We start from the raw sequence: 25,909 nt of genomic DNA, 5'->3' as shown, positions 1-25,909 counted from the left end.
TGCAAGAACTGTTTCCCTCCTTAACTCTGCCATTCCGCTCCTTCAAAGGGTGAAAGACTCTTCAGTGCAACCTCCAGTGGAAGGAGACGCCACAGGAAAGTAATCCTTTACTTTGAGATAAACGGAAGCGGGAAGAAGTCAAATCACACAGGCTGGCAGGATTAAAAGGGGAGAGGGGAGAGAAAGAAATTGCAGAGTTAAAGGACACCTTTGTGCTTTTTGGAGTGTTTCTCACACCCTGGCCATACTCTAAAAATGTTCCCTTCAAGTCCAAAAGAAAAAAAAAAAAAAAAAAGAAAAAAATCCAGAAGAAAGACTGCACCAAGAAGCTGGCTAGATAAAGCACAACAGTGGAAGTGACCCGCATGGGAAAACGCTACCTTACTTCTCTCACGCTTGGGTGCCTGTTCTGAGAATGATTTTCTGCTGCTGCTTCTTTGGAAATACACAAAAAAAAAAGAAGAAAGCATCCCATTCCCCACCCCCCACCCTCCCTCCCCCTTATGGGTCAGTACAGGTAATAAAATAACTTCTCTGGGTAACTATCCGATAAGCTTTAGTAATACTGCAGTTATAAGACAGGAAAGGTTCTGAAACACTTGGCCTAAAAGGAAAAGGGAGGCACAGTTTTAGAAAAAGATGCTTTTTTTTTCTTTATACAAAAATAGACCATAGTCTCATTAGCAATTAATAAAATTGGCTGCCTTGGTATAAAATTATAAAAGTCAAAGACAGACAGGTCTCAATCTTCCCAGCATTGGTATGTGAAGGTTAATGCAGGCAGACTGGACTGCGCATGCTGGAGAGGCCGCTGCAAAACGCTTACACCTGCTGCTTCCAAACGCACAAGCAGATAAAAAAATTGGGTTTTTGGGTTTTTTGTTTTGTTGCTGTTGGTGGTGGGTTTTTTTGGGGGGTTGGGTTTTTGTTTTTGTTTTTTTTTTTTTTTTACATGAGGGATCCACCTCTGCACTGCACAAGGCACTCAGCGCAGATCCCTGGGCTGATCCCCTCCTACTGACACAACCACCTCAAGAGAGCACACACCAGAGATGACAAAAGCAGGAACAAACAACGAGAGCTCTGGGTACTTGGTGTATTTAACGCGGTGCCATGTAGAGCAGACAGCTTGCATATGAACAGTCGCAGGTGCCAGAGAAGGAGGTCACCTAGCAGCATTCCAGTTCCTCACCATTTGAAGGACAAGTAACCCAGTGGACCTGGGCCAGGGGTAATTACACTTCATGCCAAACTTTAATCCATGAAAACTACTGATTCTTAACCTTTGGGAGCTTCGTTCGCTTTAGGCAAGTTTTCCCTTAAGTGTCAAACGCTGGCTTCAAATAAGCAGATTTTTTTTTTTTTTTCATTTGTTACATTCCAACATTCAGAGAGGCTAAAACTCAAGAAGACCATGCCAGGCACTGGGCTCGCAACCCGGCTCAGACGTGGACATGACAGATTCAGCATCTTAGGTAATCCTCATATTCTTCAACCATGAGGAATTAATGCTCATCTCTGAAAGGAATCTAGTTGTATAAAAGGGAACGTAACGTCCAGGTGATTTTTTTTGCCCTACCCAGTCCAACTTAGTGCCAGCTAGAACTGCTGTTGGTCATACTCTGCTATCAGTTTTTTAATATGAGCCAGTTTGTTGTGGAGGTATTCGCAGCGGTTCTTCTCTTGGCTGTAATTTGGATTAGTCTGTAAAGAAAAATGAAAATGCAGTGATGGAAGGCAATTCTTCAGAATTTGGTGACACCTGTGCTGAACCCAGACGAGGCTATCACACCTCTGAGCATAAATACATATGATCAAAGAATGAAGCTCTTCTAGCTGGAGGAGTAGGTACCTGTTTAAAAATGGACCTACTCTGCTCAAACAAGGCAAAGAACAGAATCCCTTTCCATCAATACCCAGCTCCAGGAGCCTCATCACAGGGAAAGGAGCACACCTCGAGCGAGGCTCAGCCCAACATGGAGCAGCTGGGCCACACACATTTGCTTCCAGCAAGCATCACCTGCCCTTTGCCCCCACGTTAGCACTGAATTGTGCAAGCCTGGGAGCTTTAAAACAAAGATGAACTTGCAACACACACGGAATCTCGCCAAAAAGCTCCTAAATCCCTCAGGATGCCAGGGCTCAGAACCATATTCACAGTTTAAAGAAAAAAAAACAACACCCAAACAAACCACGCCTGGTGTATAGATGCTTTACATATACGCACAGAGATGTAAAGTATTCTGCGTGCAGAATACACCAAACACACCAAAAAGCCATGCTGAGCCCCGCAGGGGACTGTGTACCCAAGTGATTCATACTAGAGACTGCGCTCACATCGTGCCCCGTCTATCAGCAGACCCCAAGACCTGGAGGATCCTGTTATCACTCAGCCCGTGCATCTGAAATACAAACTGTTCTTTCACTTGACAGGGTAAAGGCACTAATTCAACACATTATTCTTGTGCTAGCATGGCACTAACACAGCTGAATGCTCCCCAGGATCCAAGGAGCAGCCTCAACTCCCCCCAAACCCTTTCCGATCTGGGAAGGGACCACTTCTTGGACAAGCTCAAGCTGAACAAAGATCTGCCAGAATGCTTCAGCGACCGAGTGGTTCACTTGGCAAGCACCCATCTCTTTCAGTCACACTAGGGGCACCACCCAAAAGCCTTTTTTGTGGCCGACTATTGTTACTTACCTTTTTAATTTTCCGATATTCCTGTAAAATTTGATCATGGATGGTCTAGAAAGGAAAAGATAGCTTATTATTTTCTAAAGATCCAACAGCCCTGAAGCCTACTGCAGGAGGCAAGCACTTACTGATGGCTCACCGTAAACACCAACCAAAACTGACGCCCTCCACAACTTCCCCCACGAGATCTGATGGCTACAACCAACCTCATCGACTCCACAACTATGCTGGTGCTGACACCAGAAGCATTGGAAGGATCGGGCCCCATTCCCCAGCCATGAGAACTACCTGTAACCAGCACTCGGGCTGGCAGAATAATTGACATTTCCTCCAAAGCTCAGACTAATTTTTCCTCGAGATATAAAAAGTGAGGAATCACTGAACTTCTCAAAGAGAGGGGAACGATGTTTGGTGGAGGAAAATGTGCTTAGTACAGTAGGTGCTCTGTAAAAATCTGTTTATTATACTCAATGAGACTTACTTTCTCAAGATAATGAATAGTTAAAGCTCTTTTAAAATCAGTTTGACAAGTCGAATAATGCTACATTATTAAGATCAAAGATTCCAGAGAAACAGATGACCCCGTACTAACTCCCCTTCCAGCCCTGATATGCTACCATATGTGCGAATATGAGTTTTCTGGCTGGGATACACTAATAGCTTCCAGCAGCTTTTGGCTAAAGACGCCAATTGTCTCACTGAGGCCTTTCCTTGTCAACAAGTACCATGATGTGTGCTCCAGCTTGAAAACGAAAGAACACAGAGCTGTTTTAAGAACAGCCTACAAAGCTGTCAGCTGTGTGCACGTTCTGCATCCCCCAGTTCTGGACTCTGGGCAGTACCTTTTTAACACCGACCCATCCCAAACAGCCCCACGTACAGAGCGACTAAAACAAGCTGTAGCATTGCCACTTGCAGAACAGGCTTTTCAAAAGATGTATTTCTGTTTCTACCTTGTACTCTTCAGAGCCCTGCAAAAGCTGCTTCAGCTTGGCATCTAACTGCGTAAACCGTCGAGTTATCCTCTCTATCCGGGCATGCAAGTCTCTGTACTCATTGTATTCTGCATTGAAGTCATTTTTGTAACTCTGACGCTGCTCCGAAGAGGAAATGGCTGCGTATTTTCTGCAGGGAGAAATTTAATTAATTGGTTTAGTAAGTCTTCTCTCCAGACAGCACAAATACTGCTATGCCAAAACCAGGGTAAGTCTTCCATCTGAAAACAGATACCGTCTCTTACGACTCGCATTATAGCGCCACAGAGGTAACTATCAGGATATTATTGCCTTGACCTCTGCACACAACAAGCGAGCGCTTGCTCCCACAATTTCCTATCTATGCCAGATAGGATGGAATATGCAGGTACAGCAAAGCCTGGGAGCAGCTGAGGGTGTAGGAGGACGTTCAGATAGCACTGCTACAGCTTTTCTAACTCCTGCTGTACCACAGAACATGGAGTTCTGCATCTGTGCCAGACATTGGAACAGCAGGAATACGATGCTTCCAGTGTTAAGAGTCTTTAAAGGAACACAAAAAGCATTCAGCTATCGTTGCAAAATGCTCACAGTACAATTATGTGGCAAGCGCACGACAAGAAACCACGTTGAATAGACTGACTGTATTTCCACTACCTTCTGAAGACACCCAACGTGAATGGAAGGCAACACAAGAGCTCAAGTTTAACAGATGCACCTCTGAAAGTTATTCAGCTCAACCAAAAGCCATTAAACCTGACATATCGCAGAAAGCTCAGCAGCCTCTCTGATGGTAAAACTCATCTCTTTGCAGGTGATGACTCTAATTTGCCACCTTACAAGCTAAGTTAAGTATCAAATTAAGGGGAAATTTTCACTCTACCCTAAATGCACTCTAGCCTTCCAAGACCTAACTCCTTGCTAGGGGCTGGTATAAATAAGTGCCTACACAAGACACGCTACTATGACATAGGTTGTTCTCACCAGTATGAAACACGCCTCCATGATCAGAACAGTCAGATCGTACCAAAAGGCAAGACAACAGACCTTACGGGTCACAAACCTTACATTATTTCTTTGGAGACAGACCGAGGAGCTGTAATATCCCCCTATAGGGGGGGGGATCAGTACATCTGTTGCAGAGGGGAAAAAAAAAAAACAAAACAGCCATCCACATTCTTCTGAATGGTACTAGAAATGTCAACTCAAAGCAGTTGTATGGTTACAAAACTGTGGTTTGCTGGGCAGTATAAACCATACAAGAACCCTATATATCCTCCAGTCAACTCCAGTGACTGCTCCTGCAGAGCAGAGTGGATGCCGCCTCCTCTTCCTCCTCTTCCCTCCAAGTGATCACAGCACAGCCAAACCAGATCTGGTGGCATTAACAACCCAGGCCGAGATGTGCACAGAAAATATCACCCACAGCTACACTTCTTCCCTATCACAGCTTTGTTCATAACAGGTTTGGTTTTATGCAGATTTCTGGCTTTACGCACAGGGATTTTTGTGCTTCAGCAGAGAAGTATATTGTTTAATTAACCTCAAGGGGATCTGATTAAAAGTCAAGAGGTGAAACAACTCACATCTTAACCCACGGGTTATAACCTCCCCATGAAGAATATTTCACTGGTTTATGTAGATGATCTTGGCTCTGAACAGGGGAAGAATGAGCTAACCTCTGAAAATCCTTTCTTGCCCTGTCTTCCAAAACATCAAAGCAGATAATTTCCTTTCAAAGTTTCCAACTGTAACACGGAGATATTTAATCCTTTCCAAACCCCTTCAAGGTACACGATGTTTCTTGAAGTACTTCAATAGTCAGTTCATAAGAAGATAACCTTGAACTCCATGAGGAGGTAAGAACAGACCTGATACCAAGTTTAGTCTCAAGAACTATCTGCAAAGCTGGATTTACTCTTCCGTTTTGTTTGTTTGGTTTTTTTTAAATCCACCTTACAGAGTTCTATCAAGTAACACAAAGTCCAACAAAAGTCCTCAGTACATTGTGATTTTTAGCTTGAAACATGATCCCAAAATGATGAAGCAACTGATAAATGTACTTACAACAAATAATCTGGCATTTCTGAAGTTGATGTTGGTACACTAGAATTATTGCATGTTCCATTTAAACCTAAAAAAAAAAAAACTTGTTTAGAGACATTCTTAAACTTTAAAGCTCTATGTAATTAAACCTCCGATTCATAAGCTTATTTGCAATATACAGTTTATCAAATTCTAAGGGATTTCTATTTTGCTTTGAACTGACAAAGATAGAAAATCCACAATAAGGTGGTTGAAACTTCAAGGCTTCTCTAATATTTGTCTGTCAGCCAAACAATATCAACACTAGCCAATGCACTCATTGACAAAAAAAAAAAAACTTAACTGGTTTATAAACACTGCCTGCAGGGCAGGGTAACACCGATAGCACCACTGTTAAGTGCAAAACAAATTTATGATGAGCAAAACAGAGCTGAGCAAGGTGCAAATTTTTTTCTCCCGCTTCCACACTATATAGATTGCTACTATTAATACTCCAGGTTCAGATTCCTACTATTAATATTCCAGACTCCTACAGGCTACACTGGAGAGGTTTATAAGGCATGCAGCTTTTTCCTCAAATAGCTCTCCTGCCCTGCAGACAAATCAAAGCACTCTCTGCTCTGAGAAGTTGAAGAAACATGAATCAAGCAAGGCTCAGCAAAGAACGTTTAAGGAGTTTAAGTGAAGGGACCAAAGACCTCAGGAAGAACGGGATTCTGGATCTCCATCCTCAACGTAAACCAAACTGTGTTATTAACATGGAGGAAGAAAGCAGCTGGATACAGGTTTGAAAAAAGGTATTTCTCAAACTGTGTCTTATACTGAAAGTCCTATCAAAAAGTCAACTGCACCCACGAGAAGGCAGCAAAATAAGAGGCAAGTGGATAAGGCTGCAAAGGATTTAACTCAACTGCTTTGCAAAAGCATTTTTTCTTCTTTCCAAGTCTGTTACTCTGCCCAAGCAGTACCTTGACTGCACGATTTCCCCAGAAGCCTCATCCATCCCTACACTCCTACTTTAAAATTGTCACCCCAGACAAACTGTAGGGAGCATGAAACACCCAATAAGTACCGGCATGTAAAAGCAATAACCTGATTGCATCTTTTGAAAAAAAAAAAAAACACCAAAAAACAAAACACCATGATGTTTCTCTGAACTTCCACAGTAAGACTTTCCTGAGCAGAACGGAAGAATGGCAGATAAATCCTATGTCAAATTCCCAGTCTCAAATTCCTCCTGCAAATGTTTGCAGGCAGTTCTGCTTTTGTCCTTACCTGACCACCAGCGTGAAAGAGGCAGAACATGGGGAAGGAACATCATGGAGGAAAAAGGGAGAAAAGAAGGTTTTATTTTGCCTGTGAGTGCCATCTACTGACTGCTGAAAGGACCCCAAAGGTCCTCCCACCGCTTCGAACCACCCTCCCAGGAGAAACTTGCTTCCCTGCAGCCCCTGGCCCAAGGGGGACCGGGGGTAGGCTGTCAGCCATTTGCTGTGGCCAAAAGGAGCAGGATTAGGCCCACGCTATCCACATGAAGTAAGGAAAAGATCCCAACTGAGATGCGAGCCGGCTGTACAGGATCCAAGCAGCCACTGACCACATCCTGTTTATGATTACTCCCAAGTCCAGCTCAGATTCGTTACCTCGCATACATCAGCAGTGCAGCAGGAACAAAATTCAACTCCTACTAATTAACAAAAAGCCTATCATTAAACTGTGTTTAAAGCAAAGCAGAAGAGGTGGTAAAGGGTCAACAACTTCATGAAGAAAGAATTCAGGGTATTTTGGTATTTATAAGAAACACTGACAAAAATACACACACGTTCTCCCTCTGGATGTGTATCTACTCACTCCCATCCGAATTACAAGGCACAAGGGGAAGGGAAACAACGTTCACAGAAGAAAACACAGGACTGACACAAAAGTGAAGTAGAAGTATCTAAATAGTGTGGTTCCGCAGCACCAACAATGATCAGAACTATGGACAATCGTTAAAAAAAAATCACTGGTGAGCAATCAAAATGCAGGTACTACCAAGACCATGGGGAAGGTGAGAGCTAATACTGTATTAACCCCAATGCCCTACAAAGAAGCCTTCCCTTTCCAGAAATTCAGCAAGTTAGTTTCCATTTCAAGCTACTGTCCTTTTTGAACCCAAACTGGATGATTTCCATGCACCAAGCATGAAGAGGAACTTTGAAAGCAGTAACAGGGCAAAGGAAAACAAGATGGATGCAAAAAAATTTAACAACGGATCAGGACTGCAATATTCCGAGAGGCTGCAGGGCAAGTCCCAGCACTCTGGGGAGCTGTAACAAAACCTCACGAAAGAGCAGAGGACACCAAAGCAGCAGGCAAGGGAATGGATTGGATTAGACAACAAATATTCACTGCTCTAAGAGCACACAGAACTGACTTAGAAATACGCTGGTTCAACAGAAAACATTTTCATTGCACCTCAACAGGCAACAGATTCACCGTTGTGTTAGTCCTCGAAGAAAGAAATTCAGAGAAATAGTGGGATACAACAAGGAAGCTCTTTCAGCCTGAGAGAGCTGGTTGTACACTACTTCAACAACATTTATCACAAGACTTATCTATCATTTCTTTTGTATGCAATATTAAAAGCTTTTGTGACTAACTTCTCATTACAAAGTTAAAAATCAATACAGCAGTCCTCACAATACCAAACACAAGCAGAAGAGCCATAAGTAATCAAGCAGCACTGCTTTTTTCCAACAGATCTTGATGTCTGCCTTTCATCCCCATATATTAATACAGCTTTTAATTTAACAAGGAGAAACATGACACGGTCTGAGGCAGTTCCAAACAGCATGAAAGGTTAAACAGGAAAAACCTGATATCCTCTTTTGAGAGGAAGCGCATTTGTTGATTTGTAGGTAGGGACAGCGATATTCTTTCGTTAACCACGCAGTCTCTGCAAGTGGACAGACAACCTCTTTCCTCAACCAGATTTAGAGCAGAAATCATACAGAGCCGGTAACAGGATTATCTTAGCACGAGTCATACAGGAGGACCTCTCAGACTGTACATACCTGTGACCTGTTCTTGGGGAACACTAACTAAGTCAGCGTTTTTTATTACTTCACAGTTCTGCTTCTCCTCTTTGCATTTCTCTTCACTTTTCTTCTCCTTTCTCTCCTTTTCCTTGTCTTTGTGCTTTTTGGATTTTTTCTTGGTTTTTACATACGAGCTGCAATTGTGCTTGCTCGTTTGGGGACAGTCTGTTGACAAAGGATGAGTCAATCTGTCAGCCGTCTCCGGGTTCTCACAGTCTCTGCCGTTGTGAGTCAGGTCATTGCTGACATCCGAAAGGGGATCGTGAGGTCTCGGCAGCTCCAGCACCGGGAGGCTGGAGCTGGAGCTCACTGACTCTGGGAGAGCCGGCGGCAGGGCTGGGGCAGCAGTGTCCTTCCCGTTGGAGGAATTCAGTTTCCCATTGAAAGTGGGCTGAGTTCTGTGAGCCAAATGCGAAATCCTGGGCTTTTTGTTGGCCAGGGGATCGATAAACTCCAGAGGCTGGGATCGTTTCTGGGGAGGAAGAAAAAAAAAAAAAAAAAAGATAAAAAAATCCTGAAGTCTTGAGACCAGAATTTTGGATGCTGTTGCCACTAGGTGGTGGTGCGATACCAGGGAACGAGCGAGTACCCACCCCCCCCCACCCCCCCGAGAAAGCTCCACTATCAGCCAGCTGCCAGCAAGTATCCCAGCTCAGATGCCGGTCCTGGACACAGGCCTCAGGACCAGCCCATCCTGCAGGAGCTGGTCCATCCCAAGCCGCTTCCCGACAACATCGACAGCTGCTCTGGAGCCCACAGCTCAGTGGGAGAGCTTACAGAAACTCACGATCACATCAACAATTATTAAATCTCCAGCACTATCACACCCAGTCCATGCAACCCAGCCTGCTCCCACGACGTGAAACCTCATCCTTCACCCTCCCCCTGTCCCAGCCACTTAGCAGAGACCAGAAACGGCCATAAAAACATCTGCCCTTCTGGTCGTGGCATGACATTTAGAGCACCCCAAAATCCCTGCGAAGGAAAGATGTGTTCAGACCTCTGGAGCAGGGAGGGATTTACAAGTTCTGCATTTTATTCCCAAATGATTTTACCAACTCTGTGGTCACCAAACCTCACCCTTGCAATACCACTCCTTCCTCTTCTCAAGAAAGAGGCATTTCCCAGAAGAGGCGAGAAAGCGCCAACTGTTAAGTTCTCAGAATTTAAGGCAAAAAGAGGACATCTGCAGTAGTTTTAAAAGCCACGTCACACGGGCCAACATGACCTGAGTATCCCTTTTGTAAATCAGGAGCCCAGAGAGAGAAGCAGTTCCCAGCTGTCCCCATCAGCCCTACCTGGACCGTCACAGGCAGGGCTCGGAGCAGCTCTGTGTGCCCACACCTCCTAGTAAGCAGTTGCCTACAGACTGTGGGTTAGTCTGGGGAAGCTGCACCGTGGAAGAGCCCATCTGTCAGTCAGCAGAAAGAAGAGCTCAGTGCAGAGACAGAAATACGGCTGTTGGGCACAGTCCAGCCTGAGCCAGCCAAAATTACCTTGAACAGCCCATCAGTGCAGTGGTGTGTGCCTGCCCGGCAGCACATGGCTGCAGAAACCCTGAGGAAAGATTATTTAGTGCTCAGAGGAAAACAAGCAATCGTTCTGGTTATTTCTTTTGGATATTTTATTGTTTTCTTTATGTCTCAGGCAGGACTGTTGTGCGTTTGCAAATGGAAATTTTGTTCCGTCACCGACGTGCAGCTGGATGCATGGCTGCTTTGTCAGGGAGCCACTAATTTGCTCCTTTCCCCCCTCGGTTATTATTTCTCTTTGCTAACTCCAGGGGTCTCAAGGACACTGCTCAGTGGTAGGAATCCTTTCCGCCTGTCAAGGTAATTAGGAAGAGGAGCTGCTCATACACCACAGAGCTCAAGGGGCAAGGACAGCATGTCGAACCGGCTTTGCAACATCACTGCCTGCCTTCCCAGCAGCACACAAGCAGTGTCCATCTCCCAAAAGGAGGGGCCATTCACTGGGACTACATGTCTCCAAACAGGCGACACATCAAAAGAACTGCCATCTTTTCCCATCCCTTCTCTAAAGCCAACGAATCCCAGCTTCACCTCTTTGGTTACAAGGTGGCAGATGCAATGAGATGCCTGCTCTACCATGCTTCCTCAGAATTACCAGATTATTTTTCCCCCCCCCCTTTCTTTTTCACCTTCATTCCACAACTGAACTTTCCCAAAATATTTTGCATTCCAGACTACAGAATCCCAGTCCTCTGCTGGGACTGCAACCATTAGCAGGCATGCCTTCTCTAAATAGAAACTACAGCTACAGAGTATCAAAAATAATGACAGCTTACAATAAAAAGCTGTCTGTGGCTTGCTGTCTGACACAAGCCATGTTAGGAGCACTGCTACAAAACACGTAAGATTCCATGTTCGGTTGCCTCTGTTTCACTAGCCTTTTGTAGATCCAAACCAATCAACCACCCAATGAAAATTTGGACTGGGTCATCTCAAGAGATCAGAAACATCCCCTACAGACCTTCGCATCTTTCCAAATATGTACAGCCAGAAGCAAGATGATTTTTCAACCTATGTTTTTTCAGAATCAGGTTAAGAAAAACCTCAAGACCAGCCTCTGAACAGCGTTGTGTCTTTCCAAGCTAACTCAAACGAAGGGGACCATTCTTTATTCACCAGCAACATGCCCACAGCAGAGCAGAAGAGGATTTGGGATTAGCTACCTGGCAAACAAGTTGCACAGTTCTTGTTCTCAATAAAGACTTGCCTCCCTCTCGCTGCCAGAAAGCACGTAATTTCTTTACCTGTTAATATTCTTTGCCACTAATCCTCAGTGCGTCTGTCCAGACAAGTAGGCATTACACATTCCGTTGGCAGGAGGAGAATAAATACTCTACTTGTCTGGGCTGACCCACAGTGGAGAAGAGAAGCCGGCATTTCACAATGCTAGCAAGAAATGCCTGTGCTAAGAGAAGAGTGAGGACAGACTCTGCTTAACACACTAGCAAACACAGCTCCTTCGCAGTTCATTATTACAGAAGTCAAAATGTGCTCTTCACAGCTCCATGCACTGGCATCTCAACAAATCAGAGAGCAGACCAACCTGCCCCTGATCTGTCACAGCAATTAGGTTGCAAAAGGTCAAGGTTTTTAATAACTCAACCATGTTTGGGAGCTACTTATTACTGCTTCGTTCCAGTCAATTATTAGTAATGAGTAAAACACAAGCTCATTCTCCCAGGAACTCCAAGAGGGATGTAGGCACTATGAAAAAAAAAATTTAGCCCTTAAAACTAAACCTAAGACACACTGTCAAAGATCCTCCCCATAGGCCGTCACTGAACCACATCCAGAGGAGAAACAGATGCTGAGGAAACCCAGAATTAGACTAACTTAATAAAGCAGAAATAAAACCCAACAACTTATTAACCTAAGAGCCTCCAGCAGCAGGTGATTACAGTGTGCAGACAGGCTGAACAGCTCAGCCCAGACCTACGTCCAGCAACCAACTCCATCAAAAGCAGATGGAGCCAAGTGCTGGCTCTGTGCTAGCCAGACCCAACACCCTTGGAGAAGGATAACCTACCTGAGGAGGAGAGCTGGAGTTCACATTGTCTTTTGGTGGACTCAGGGAAGGCGCTTCTCCTTGAAAACCACTACTGTTCTGCGGCTGACAGAGTTTCCTGAAAGACAGAATTTAGGGCTGTTCAAATCCCATGCTTGACAAGCCAACAGATGGTATTTCAGATCTTCCTGCAGAGCAAAGAGCCTTTTTGTGGGCTCAAGTTCTGGCTGCTTCAAGATTCCATGCAAGCAGAAACTGTAAGTGTCTGAATGAGCTATCTCAGACAAAAATCTAGGAAGAAGAAACTACTACAGGAAAATACCAATCAACAACACGTGGCAATCTCTGATCTCTCTCCTGCTTTCCCATGGTTTTTATAATTCTGCAAATGGAGGTAACACCTTGGACCGACACTGCCGCTGGTGTGACCAGGAGGGAGGAGGCAGACGCAAGAGAAGATTCCCTACTGAGGATGGAACTTATTTTCCGACAGTTTTACCTCTTTCCTCTTGAGCTGGTGACACAAGCATTACAACAAATGAATTACAACCTTAGAAGAGTGATCCATATAGAGATTAGCAATAAAACTGGCATTGAACTTTAGAGTGTATAGGATATATGTATATTCTTGCTACCGATTGCAATACAGCTCAATAAGCAAGATACTAATTTTGCTGAGTTTGCCTCGCCCAGTAAAAATTGACTTAACAAGATAATTCAGAAAGGCAGCTCACTGAAAAGGGACCAAAACTCAAGTTCAGATGTTGATGAGTAAGTTCTCCCACTCATTAGCACCATTAAAACAACTTTTTACAGTAACAACAGTCGTCTTTCAGAAGCAAGCCCCTCTGGGTCCAGGAAAAGCAGGATTATAACAGGAACTGTTACCGTATTATTGGTCCACTAGGATTTACATTTAGGGCTTCACAAGTTGCATCACGCAAAATAGTGCTACTCTGATCTGTATTTGCACCATTCAACAAACAATAGAAACCTCTTGTAGCAAAAAAAAAAAAAAAAACAACCCTACAATGCAAGTCATTCTAATCACGTAAGTGCGTTAATTCACATTCATGCTGGGTATCTCCACTCCCCACTGCCCAAGGGGCTCTCTAGATCTCGGAGTAAAGTTTCACACCACACCAGCTTTGCCCTACTCTTCTGACACCAGCCAGATTGCACGTATATTAATCACCCAGGAAAAACTACTGTTGCATCAAGTTGCAGCTGTCAAGCTGAAAAAAAAATTCAGGGTTAAAGGTTTTAATAAACTAGCTCTGCAGTCATTTTGTCACCAGCTGTACAGCTTAAATAACCAACATCTAAATTCTTCCACAAGAGACTATAATCTGTTTTAAAGCACACACATATTTTTCAAACATTGGGAAGATTATTTCAGAGATAGAGCCTGTGACATTACAAGATTTTCTTTTAACCTGAGCTCGAACCTTCAGCCATATTGCAGCAACATCTAGATGTCTGCAGCTTCACCGCTGTCCTGGCTTCAGTTGCTGCTTTGTTTAATTTTATTTAGAACAATCTCAACAGCCACGTATCAACTCAAGAAAAGTACTCAGAAACTGTGAAAACAGGAAGGGAACAGTGATATTCCATAAACACGGCAGGGAAAGTGGCTTTTGGATGCTGTTTGACTAGCCTGAGCAACCTTGTCACATCTCCTAACATGTTAATTATGTATTTAAAAAAAGTGAATGAAAGATGACTACTTTCAGTCCAGCGACTCTTGTAACAGCAGAAAACCATTTCACCCCAATGGTGAAAGAAGGATGGAAAACACAAACAACACGAGGAAAAATGAGTTAAGACTAACATGAGCAGTTAGATATAGTTTTAATATTTACAGATGTGCTAATTATTGCAGTCTTCGAACCACTGAGTGGCAACCGGACCTGAAAACCGAGAGGGCATTTAACAATAGGCTGGATCCAGGCAACCACACAGACCACCACAGCCACTATGTAAAGTCCTGCGTCTGCTGCCTGTGCCCTTTTTGTGAATGTTTTTCTACTGTCTTCAACCCTACATGTTTTTTCCATTTTGTAGCCTCATTACCTGCACTGGCTGAGCGGGTCTTTGTTTGTACAGTTGAATACATCCTTTCCAAGGTCTATTTTTAGACCTTTGCATAACTGAATGCCACAATTCTAGAAAAAGCAGTAAATGTTGCTTTCTACAGGGAGAAGTTAACTCTTTTTGAAAGCCATCAAGATTGCATGGCAGTTGTATTTTTCCTTTTATTACAATTCAACATCAAGGCCATTTAAACGAGCTTGATTTTTCTTTAGCACGCCAAGGCACTTTAAGCGCAAGTTTCTGTTGGTTTAACAAAGTCTCATCTCCAAGCCCACTGTGCTTTCAAATCATGGAAACTGTTCAAACCGAGCATGCGCTGCTCGATCTAAACCAAAAGTGCAATAAAACAGCTCTCAGGACCAAGTCAAGTAAAATCTCTACCTACATTACAAAATCTGTACCAAGTCAGTACAAACACACTGAAAACCCAGAGAGGGAAATATAAACACTCAGAGCAGAATTCTCCTTCAGAAACCTGGGAGATACGTTCTCTTTCCCTGCTGCCTGCCAGCCAAAAGCTTCCAAGCTTGGAGGCTTCACCTAAGGAAATATATCCATAGAGGAAAAAAGTCTTCAGCAAACAAAAGAGACCAAGCTATCATCTCGACTCACTCTGTTAAGGGCTATTTTCATGAGGGACCATAAGAACAGGTATCCCTTGGACAGCGAGGATTAAATGGACACATTTGCCATAACCCGCTCACCTCCCAGGATTTGAAACCACCTTGTTAACTTTGTTAACTTTTAAGTGTAATAGTTTCTCTTCCCCATCCTTTTTGCTTTTAGTATAATGATTTAAATCATTATACTAAAATATAATGATCACACCAGAATGACATGAAGAGTGCATCTCCTTCGATATTCAACTTTACTCAACTTCTACAGCTGTCTAGATGACAAACAGATTTACCTTTATGTTAAAAAAAAAAAAAAAAAAAAAAAAAAGTCAAACACTCAACTTACCATAGTCCTAGTGACTTCGGTTACCCTGATTTATACCAACTGACCTGGCCCAGTACTTTCAAGCTCCAGATGATATTACAAAGTTGGAATAATTACCGAACAAGTATCCTCTTCAGCAACTGCTGATCTCCTTCAGAGTAGCCAGGCCAGTCCTTCTGCACTTCTTTGTATACACAATCTTTCAGTGTGAAAGTGCTGTCCTTGGCACTCAGATTTGCCACCTGAAACAAAAGTAATTTGCAAAAAACCATCAGTTTAATTCTCACTTGTTCTAATGAAAGAGATCTAAGACAACAGGCAAAATCTCAGCAGACTTTAGGGGCAGTTAATAGTGTCAGAGAACAAGGAGAGACTTTATACTTCATTTCCTGATTATTTAATCAAACTGCGCCTTTCCTTCTGCCCTGTCATCGCAATAATTTATAATGAGTTTCCAAAGCATATGCAGCTTACTGGGAAACAAGTCATATCTAAACAGATTATTAAGCTTGGGTAGCCTGGAATGGTACAATGTAAGTTTATGGAAATACACCCTAATGGAAACAGGCGGTTCACTTATCACACCTGTCCAATTAGAATGGTGCAGTTTATTAGCTGACAGAGGAACTCTTGCGGTGATAGCTTAGTTAACAATTGCCAGAAGATAATTTTTCACTAACAAGCCAGGAGCCCAGGCAACAGAAAGCTACCTTTCCAAGGAGCAGCCAGGAGAATGAATGCCTTGCAGATATATAAGGCATCAGGGAGCTTGCAGACCACACCATGCGGTTCAGTGCATTAGGATCATATGCTGGATTTCATCAAAAACTTTTCCAAGGCATACTTCAGGGCAAGAACAAAACCTGTGATTACCAGCTTATAACCCAGGGGTTTACAATAAAGCACTGCACCTAAATCATGTCCTGCAGTTAGCTCGGTACACTTGCACCAGAAGCTTTCTGACATTTTATTTAATTCTGCCGTGTGTAGTTTCCCCACAAAACTCCACATGGTGCCTACATGGATAGGAAACACTGCTGGAACCAGCAGAATTGTATTAGAATGGAAACAACTTGTTAAGAGTTATCCCACTTTAATCAGTCTTTCCACTGCTTGACTGAAAATTTAACTTCTTGCTGCTGGTTACACATCTGAAAAATACAATATTAGCACAAATAAAAAAGCCCCAATTAAGCTTTTCACAGATACAGTCTTATTGAACCTTTCTTAGGTGATGTGTAGAACACTGCAAGTTCAGAAAGGAAAAAAAGCCAAGAATTTGTTTTTATAAAAGAGAAGCATGGGTGCCAAATGCTATGCCCACAGCCAGGCTGAGCAACTGGCAAAGCCAGCCACTGTGTCCCAAACTCACTGCTTTAGCCACTCAGTTTGAAAACTGTTACACTTGGAACTGGAAGATGCTTTTATTCAGTCAGTGGAAGATACTGTGCATCTGTTAAAGGATTAGTGTTCGCCATTGCTTACCCCATGCAGGAGATGGTTGTGCTTATGAATTTTTATTATCCACGCAGCAGTAAGATAGCCTCAGAAAAGCAAGTGAAGGAGTGGAAAGTCTTGAACTAACTGAAGATGCTGTTAATTCCTCTGCATTTGCTTTAGAGTGACTATGACCTAATATTAAACCCCTACGAATTTAAAAGCAAAAAGCTGCAGAACTAATACAGCAAAGCTCTCCTGATAAGCAAAAAATAGAAAGCACAGTTATCAGTTTACATGACAAACACTTTGTTTTTCCTTTCAGTTCTGTCAGCTTTCCAAAATCCTGAGCCAAAATACAAGAAGAATTTGAGCTGTGTTTTACATTTAGAGATCCCAATAAACATGCCCAAGAGACAAAAGCAAAGCCAGGTTCTTTTCCAAAAACTCTTCGAGAATCTCTCCGGTTACTGCACCTCCCTGCTGCGGGAGACATGCTGCTCGGCAAGGCTTGTAGCCCAGGCAGAATTTTCTCTGCACAGAGGCTGAGAGCTGCTACCTCCTTGTTTTGCTAGTGTGGGACTCCACAAGCTCCACCCCAGGCCTCCCAAAAATAGAAACCTTGCAAAATGAGGCAAAAAGGCCAGCAGGAACACAGAGTCCTCTGAGAGATGCAAGAGTACAATGAAACCCACACCTAGACGTATTTAGACATGTAGCTTTAACGCAGCCTGTAATTTTTAGCTTATCTGTGTCTGCTTGTGGATGGGAGCCCTGGTAGCGCTGAAAGAAGATTAAGTTTACGAGCAATACATTTACAGCCAAATCACCATTTAGCCCAATCGGGCTGACACTGTGGACACTGCCAAACACACCGCTTGCCTGCTAGGGGTTTGGGAGAGCATCAATAAAAGGTGACTATCAGAAACAGGATTTCTAGTATTGAACACATTTATAGCATTCGAAAGGATGCTCAAAAGAATTCTAGCACTGCTGGAAAACTAAGGGCTACAGGATTAAAATCCAGGGAAAGAGCAAGTTGTGCCAGCAATAACTCTATTTTCAATATGATCTGTCCCATGCCCTTGGGCAAACTAACTCCTTGCTGTCTCATTCTTTTCAGCTATGGAAAGGAGTAAAAAAAATAAATAATCCAATACAGAAGAGGGCAACTGCAGCATTTAAATAAACATCCATGATATGTTTTGCGCTGCAAGAGCAATAAAGGTATTTACTGCAATTCCTAAAATGGCACCTTCAACATGACTTGAAGTGTTAAGAACTGATTCAGCTCGGAGACAGCTTTCACACTTGACATACAAATAATATGCTTTGCAAGAAACTGCATGATCTTCACACCTAACCAGTTGCACTTCCAAGCAGGAAAGGCATGGGTCTTAACAATTCTAAAACGACATACAGCTTAGTGGAGAGGGACATTATTTTTTCCTTCACAAAGGAAACATTATATGGACCAATACAGAACGTGTTGCTTTATGTCCACGTTAATAAAGAGTATGCAGAATAGATTTACAGATTATAACATATCAAAGAGCTCGTAGATCCTCTGTTAGAGGATCCTCCCCAGGAGCAACCAGAAGCGTTCCTCTTAAGTGCCTGATCTGGTGAACTAAAATCATACAGCTTAGTTGCATACACCTAAACTGAGGCGTATACACGAGAGGCTTCTACTATCTCTAGTAAAATAGTAACGTGAATTGCAAACTTTGGTCACACACGGCCTTTAGAGAAACATTCAGCTGCAGCTCCGAGATACACAGGTTACGTTCAGACCCATACCGAAGGCACGACCATTCTGAGAAGACGTTTCCCTTTACCTAAGTTGTTGCCTTCATCAGAGTACAAACCTGTTGCAGAAGGTTGTCCAGCAAATCCTTGTCCTGCTGAGAAAGTCCATCCTTCTGCAATCTGAGAATAAGTTCAGGTTTCTTATAAGGCTTTAGTGCCAGTAAGTGCACAACCCTATCTTTGAAGGGTCTCTGAGAAATCGCACTATTGCCTCTCTTTATTGCACTGGCAAGGTTGACTGGCGTTGGGCGCTTCCTGGAGGGAACAGCATCGGAAGCTCCTGGTGCAGGTTTACGCACCTGAACCTTTTTGCCTAAAATGAGATGAGAATAGTGAACTGCAGCAGTCACCTTGCAAAGGCCAGTGGTCTGTCAACACGTATATGGAGTTCATCACACCATCTGAAGTGCCAGAAGATGACAACGAAGGACAAACACAACCAGCACACCCCATCCATTCCGATACGCTGCTGGAATGAGTATCCCGTGAGTTTTATGATTTGTGACAAGCTTGTAACAAGTAAACAGCAACACCAAGCTCTGGAAACCTGAGTATTATTGGCCACAGGCTTACATAAAGCTCTCTTTGTCTGCCAGCTTTTCATTTATCCCAAGTGCATGCATCCCCACGGTTAATCTAACCATTTTCCCTCCCTATGAGAAGAAAATTCTGCATTATTATGTAGAAGAGTCGAAATATGGAGTGGAAAGACCAGAACTGGTCAACGAGCGGCTCCCTGCTGCTGATCTCAGCAAAAACGCTACTCCAGCAGATGTTTCTGCTTTTAGAACAATAGGAACTTTATGGGGCTGGGTCCACCTCCCTTCCCCCCGCCAAACACAGCCACATGAATGGGGTCTAACACCGATACATTAGCCTATTCATTAGTGTGCCGTCTATTCCAACAGAATAACCCCTTCTACATTGTAGTGGTAACTGCTTTGCCCTCCAATTACATTTACGTATACGTGAGAACACAAAGCTGTCTCAAAAGTTCATCTCAAGCCCTCAGAGGCAGCTTCCCCAACTCCGTCCCAAATGTGGTTCTTAGTTTCTGACTGCATTATACAAGAATTCATTTTTCCCATTCCTACTGAAAAACAGCTTTAACTAGAATCCTCACACAAGTCCCACATCACTTACTAAAGTGCAAATCAAAGAATTTTACTATTTTGAATACAGAAACAGGTCACGAAGTCAGGTTCCTGCTACCAAAGGCAAAACCAGCAATTCAAGAAAAGAAAACGTCTATGTTCCAAAGTCTAAAATATGGAGATGCAATCAATAATCACTTCAGTTCAAGAAAGTGACCTTCACTAGGACAAACAATATCCAGCATTTACTGCAAGAATTTTGGAGGTTTATTTCAGCATGGCAATTCCCTGCTGCTAGGAAGCAACGTTTTCAACTGAGTCATCTGAAGATACTGGTGATTGTCTGCAGTGTTTATTTTACTGAAACGTAGATTGCGTAACTGAGTCCCCATTTCCTGGCTTTTTATTACGCACCATGCTGATGCAAGTGCGACCCATCGTCCGCAGGGCTGAGTTAAGAAGAGAGGGAGAAAAACAACAATTCACACGTTAAATATCCCAAAATTCAGAGGTCAACTGGACTTCGTTTCCAGAAACAAGACAAGAGAAGATTCGTCAGCTTTCTAGAACTCCCTTAACTCTTGCCAGGTCATGAACAGCAAAACACATTGGGACATTTCCACTTAAGGCTGGAGCCAAAATGCGCAATGATAGGAAAAGAAAAAACTAAGTTAAGCCAGAGCACAGTCTTTTAAAATATTCATATGTGTGCATATATATGTATACACACACATTTAGTGTATAGATGAGCACACACACACCCCCCCCCCCCGCAGACATATCAGCCATCTATTTTCATATATGTTTGATTGTGTTAGTTTACATCTATACTGTTCTGTTGATCTCTAGTTTCAACATTTTATATAAGTTCTTCCACATCTGAGCTGCCTGGAATGACTCCACTGACGTTTAAGTGCTGAGCTCCGTGTTCTCATGGAAATGTGAGAGCCAGGCTTCTCCCTCCAGACTAGCCTGCAAGTGAATCAGCTGATGGTGCTGGCACACCAAATACGTGCATATCCCACAAGAGGACTGTCCTTGCCCAGGCTCTTCCTCCTTGGACCAATGCTTTCCTCCCGTCTTAAAACACTGACACCTTACATATGCAGCACGCACTCCACTGAACTGCTTTTTCCATGGCTGAACCTCCATTTCAGAGAGGCAAATGTTTCAGCAAGAGTATTTTTAAAATCAAAAGTTTCACTCTTTCTTTCCGGGAAGCAATTTGCTTGGAAAAATCTTCTCCCTCACAAGCCCAACAACTTCATCCACTTACTGTAATGTTCTCAAATATAAGCTAAACAAAATAATCTTCTAGTCTACAGGAAATCAATGCATTTCCTTCCTGATTACTATCTTATTTCTCAGCTTTGAGCACTTGGCTGATAAAACAATGAGTCAGGGTCAGTTCTACATTTTGCAACTCACCATTCTCATCACAGACATCCTCTGAGAAGAGACTGGCTACAGATCACATAGGCTGCAGAAAAAACAGCTGGCTCAAAGAAACAAAACAACAAAAAAAACCCCAAAACTCTGCTGTCTGGTTAGGATTTGTGCCCTAAGTTGGTGTACCAGACTGAGGTTAAGCAGGGACCTGGGCGCAAAGCTAGGTCTCTGCAGGCTCCTTCTGGAGCCTGCTGATATTTGCCACAGTTTTATTTCCTCCCCTAAGATTCTCCCTTTTGGTGTCACAATAAGATGGTTTGTTTAAGGCTGCAAGTCAGCGACTGCATTAGTCTCTTTGTTTATTAACACAGGGCACTGCTATCTGCATCCTAGATGTTGCATGCTGTGGTCTGAAGCGCAGGCACACACCAGATGTGTGACAAAGGCAGCGGTACGTTTTAGCTGACTTTGCTAGGAGCACAGACTTCTGATGGATCAGCAGTATGCTCTCAGCGTCATCGCATGACAAATATGAAATAATACCAGAGTGATGTGACTGCACATGGACAACCCTCAGAGGCCACGCAAACACCACCACATATGTTCTAGGGTGAAGATGGAAGCCGTGAAGAAGTCCCAATACAAGGAGAGTAGCAGCAGCCTAATAAGTCAGATACCCATAAGGAACTACCAGGTACTTGTTAAAGACCCATGGTCAAGCAAACACGCCAGCATTTGACTCCAGAAGCTCGAGAAGACACCCCCACATCAAGTTGCTGCTTACCGACGTATCTCCCCCCAGGTTTAATGACTATAGCGCTGCGGCTGCGAGTCTCCTCCTCTGCCTGTGCCATGCTTTGCCTCGCCTTCTGGTAGGAATCGTCCGTAGCGCACACGGTGATTTTATCCTGTATGCTTCCAAGGCAATCCAAATGGATATTGCCATTGCTGCAAAATAAAATGCAATGGAAAAGGATACTCCCAGCACTGCAAATGGGCACATCTCTGTCACTGGTGAATAACTGCGTTTGCATTATGATAGGAAGGGACAGAAAGAAGCTGAGAGGTAAACAGATTATTCTGTGAGTGCCTCCTTACCCAAGCATACACACAAACAGATTAGAAAGACTAAAAAGAAAGAACACTTATTAAGTTTTGTTCCCATTTGTTAGGGAAAAGATTCTACAGCAGATAAGGAGCGAGGGGGGAAGGCAAGATTTGCTTTTGATGTACCACTCACCTAGATACATACTGCTGGATACAGTCAAAACTCCCTTGGGGGCTGTCCTTGCCAATATTTGAAAGATAAAATGTGAAAGTCCGCACTTCCGTAGGTCGATCAGGCCTTGGAATTGCGATGTGCTGTTTGTAAGGAGAAAAATATTGGTCACTTGGGTAGCCCACACTAAGGCAAAATTCAATTTTTCTGCAGTCACTATGCTTTTAGCCATTTTGCAATCCACTACAAGCACAACATATGGATTACTGCATAGGAGACTATGAAGAACAAGAAGCTACAAGAAGGATTCAAGTCAGAAAAACTATGTGCACTGAGAAGATAAGGTAACAGAGGTAGACAGATGTAAAGAACAGCTAAAGAGACAGCTATATCTGTAACAGAACAGAGATCTGAGCTGGCGGCTTGCTGCCTTTCAAAGTGGAGCCCACAATAACCTTGTTCTAGGAATTTGACCCAATTTTATTGATTCAGGCTCAAATCAGACTTGCTACCACTGTTTATATTCAATTTAAAGCACTTGCGACTTGTTTCTTTAGAATTAGTGATCCAGCACTAAACATAGTACAAGCCAGGTCACTAGGTAGCATGCTTATTCTTTTTTAAGAGATTATAATTCCATAACGAGATTTCATGGCTCACAGTAGAATGTGACACTGCTGCTAAATTAAATATTTAATCAAGCATTAAGTGTGCTCTGCAGACAACTCTACAGCGATCTGCATTGTTTTTCTCCCCCCAGCCATTCATTTTTCAAAAGGGAAACTGTCTCCCCTCTGCGTTCAAGATCCAACATAAATCTCAGCATCCGAGCTCTACTAGCACATCAATATTTGATAATTAAGATGGCTTCCAGAAAACGAGACAGAAGGAACATCAGCTTCAACCTATTTTAGACTACACTCTACCACACAGATTTATATTTACCCAGATCGCCACATACACGCACAAAATATATACGCCTGGCAAACCAACTCGTGGCATCCACATATGACTGTGCTCCATAAAAGATCACTGCTGGCACAGAAGGGTTTCTAGGTGGTTTCCCTTTGACCTCAGATGTCTACAGCAGCCTGGAAACCCAGTGCATCTGTGCCACTCTGCTAAACCACAGGGATGTTCTCAGAAGTGGCAAGAAACGCCTGCGTGACCTGCGCTGAGCTGAGCCAGCGCAGCATTTTCCATTTACCCTCTGCAGAGCCCAGCTATTCTCCAGCCAGCCCTCAGGACAGGCTTCCCTTCTTTTGAAACGGCAAGCCAAGAAACCCAGACTCCAGCCATGTTTTATCCAGAAGGACAAGTTATCCCCTGTGCAGTCCCAGGATCCGGATCTAAAAATACTCGGAGCAGATTTGGTGGCCATCCGGGCGCTGCCGACCTTCCAGCAGCAGCAGCTGAGCCCTGTTATCTCCCCTGCAAAACGTGCACCACAGCCTTGAGCCCTTAATCTGCCCCGGCACCCTCTGCCCCCACCCATCCAGAACAAATAAAATTCTCTTTTGCTTTACAAGCGAGCTGAGAATATGCACAAAGTCAAAGTTATGTAAACAGCAGATTGTGGGTATTTCGCAGTTGGCACTGTTCACCCACTAAGGGAAATTTGCTGGGAAGGGGGCACGAAGGTAAATGCGAAGGGGTTGTTCAGCTTCTAGCGCCCTTCGTTGGGCTGCCCGCGGTGGGTTTGTACAATAAAACCTGGAGGATGTAACCAAACAACATGTTCACACACTAAAATAACTTTCTTCCAGCTCCTGATTTACCATTGTAAAAAAAGACTGCCCCGAGAGCCCCAGATTTGGCATTTTTGTATTTTCTGCACCTTCTGCAAAGGAGGTAAAATGAGACAGGAGTGAGAGAGTCAATTCAGCGTTAAGTGTTGCTCGTTCCAGTACTGAAAAGTTTAGCATATGCAAACTGGCCGTTATCTAGGAATTATTTTTAGCCAAAACAGAAGGTTTCTCAAGCCACCAAATCAGCATGGTAACTGCTTTGAGGGAGCCCTAATTTTGGTGTTGAGTATTACACCAGTAACCACAGACACTTAAAAATAGCTCAGTACAGATGTGACTTCTGTTTTTTCTCTTTCAAGTGATGTTCATCTGTGTACAGCTCATTCTGAATGGCAATTTCACCTTCCTCTATTAATACCAGCCTGAGTTCATCCCAAGAAACAGGGGGAAATGTCGTATTTTCCAATCATGTAAGTTAAGTCTTAAGTTAAGTAAGTTTGTTCCTAACAGTCATATTTAAGAAAGCTGCATGCACTTACATCTAGCTGGCACCTGAAGGTGGTTGGTATTTTCCCCAGTTCAGTTCGTCCCCACTCCCCCCAACCCGGCTCCCAGCCCAGTAAGCACCTGCAAATTTGACCCAGCCTAAGCTCTAATTCTGCACATGCTTTTACCAAAATAGAATAATCTTCAGCCTTTCTTATACAGTTATCAGCTACCACGGTTTGTAGTGCTTTGGTACTCAAACTCTTAAACTTAAAATTTACATGCACATTGAAATGAGCAAAATGCTCAAGACTCCATATAAACTTACAAAACTATCTAAGAAAATCCAGTTCTTGATGAAAAACTAACAAACAGGTACTGCTCTTAAGGAATGTCCAGATAGTCCCACGTCAGCATCTCAAAGCAGATTAACACTCTGCTAATTACGACCTAGTTACTACTATTGAAATTCTGATTATTACAGTGTAATCAACAAAACTAGCATCGCTATAAAGAAACACATCCCAAGGCAAAGATCATTTACAGCCCATAGTTTATAAAAACTCTTGTGAGATCCAATCCAGACCAGGATCGATCCAGGAGGGTTTTATCCCCTGCCACCAAAACGGCTGGTTTGTTTTGGGCTAGAACCACCGACATCCTCCTTCAGCATCTGGCCAACAGAGCTGCCACCTTGCCGACCCCGTGTTTTATTCCTGGCCAATTCCCTTCTCTACTTAATTAAGAGCATTAAATATGAAGGGAGGTTTTTTCACTGTATTAGAAGCCGAGAGCATCCTTGACAGCATTTATTAAACTAACACTGGGAATAGGTAAAAGATGACATGGACACAGTAATTTAAAGGCTTCTAGAGAATTAAATTAAGGAAGCAGCAGTTTGTGTTCAACTCTTATTTTATGTCCTGCCTCTCTGAGTCTACTCAAGTACTTTAAGCTCTTCCTTCCTGCGAGAGGGATACTTACATGGAAAAGCCAAGCTATTAAAATCTCCTGTCACTGGACACTGCTTTAAATCGCACTCTGACATTTGTGCTACATATAAAAACTTCCACCCTCAAAAATCAGTGGAAAATCTTCTCCATAGCAACATTTGTTAGGAACCAAAATAGGAAGGCAACAAATTGAGGAATTAAGGTATAGTGGAAGAAAGTGTATTCCAAAACTAAACAGCTAAACAAATACATTTTAAGGTCATCATCTGAACTTGAGAACTTTATTAAATTACTGAAATTATCTTTTCAGTCCAATTGATAGGAGGCTCACTAGAAAGCATTTAAAGCCCTGCCGTCAATTCCTTAAAGCAGGGCATAATTGTGACATATACGAGTATACTACACT

General features: G+C 43.2%; 1 protein-coding gene across 1 annotated transcript in view; it reads right to left on the bottom strand.

The window, feature by feature from the left end:
• Positions 1-916: 916 nt before the first annotated feature.
• ELL (elongation factor for RNA polymerase II) overlaps positions 917-25,909 on the bottom strand; it is a 53,500-nt gene continuing 28,507 nt past the window's right edge. The window contains exons 3-12 of the mRNA XM_080384191.1: positions 22,338-22,459; positions 21,882-22,045; positions 18,674-18,927; positions 15,486-15,610; positions 12,354-12,450; positions 8,772-9,267; positions 5,737-5,803; positions 3,649-3,820; positions 2,702-2,746; positions 917-1,704 (exon numbers count right to left, since the gene is read on the bottom strand). Coding sequence (XP_080240317.1) covers positions 1,600-1,704; positions 2,702-2,746; positions 3,649-3,820; positions 5,737-5,803; positions 8,772-9,267; positions 12,354-12,450; positions 15,486-15,610; positions 18,674-18,927; positions 21,882-22,045; positions 22,338-22,459 — 1,647 coding nt within the window. The 3' untranslated portion in view covers positions 917-1,599. The remainder of the gene's footprint in view (positions 1,705-2,701; positions 2,747-3,648; positions 3,821-5,736; positions 5,804-8,771; positions 9,268-12,353; positions 12,451-15,485; positions 15,611-18,673; positions 18,928-21,881; positions 22,046-22,337; positions 22,460-25,909) is intronic.

This window comes from Falco punctatus (genome assembly GCF_963210335.1).
Source record: "Falco punctatus genome assembly, chromosome: 4".
NCBI classification, from domain to species: Eukaryota; Metazoa; Chordata; class Aves; order Falconiformes; family Falconidae; genus Falco; species Falco punctatus.
The sequence above is the reverse complement of the archived record's forward strand: the minus strand, read 5'-3'. Positions and strand labels throughout refer to the sequence as shown.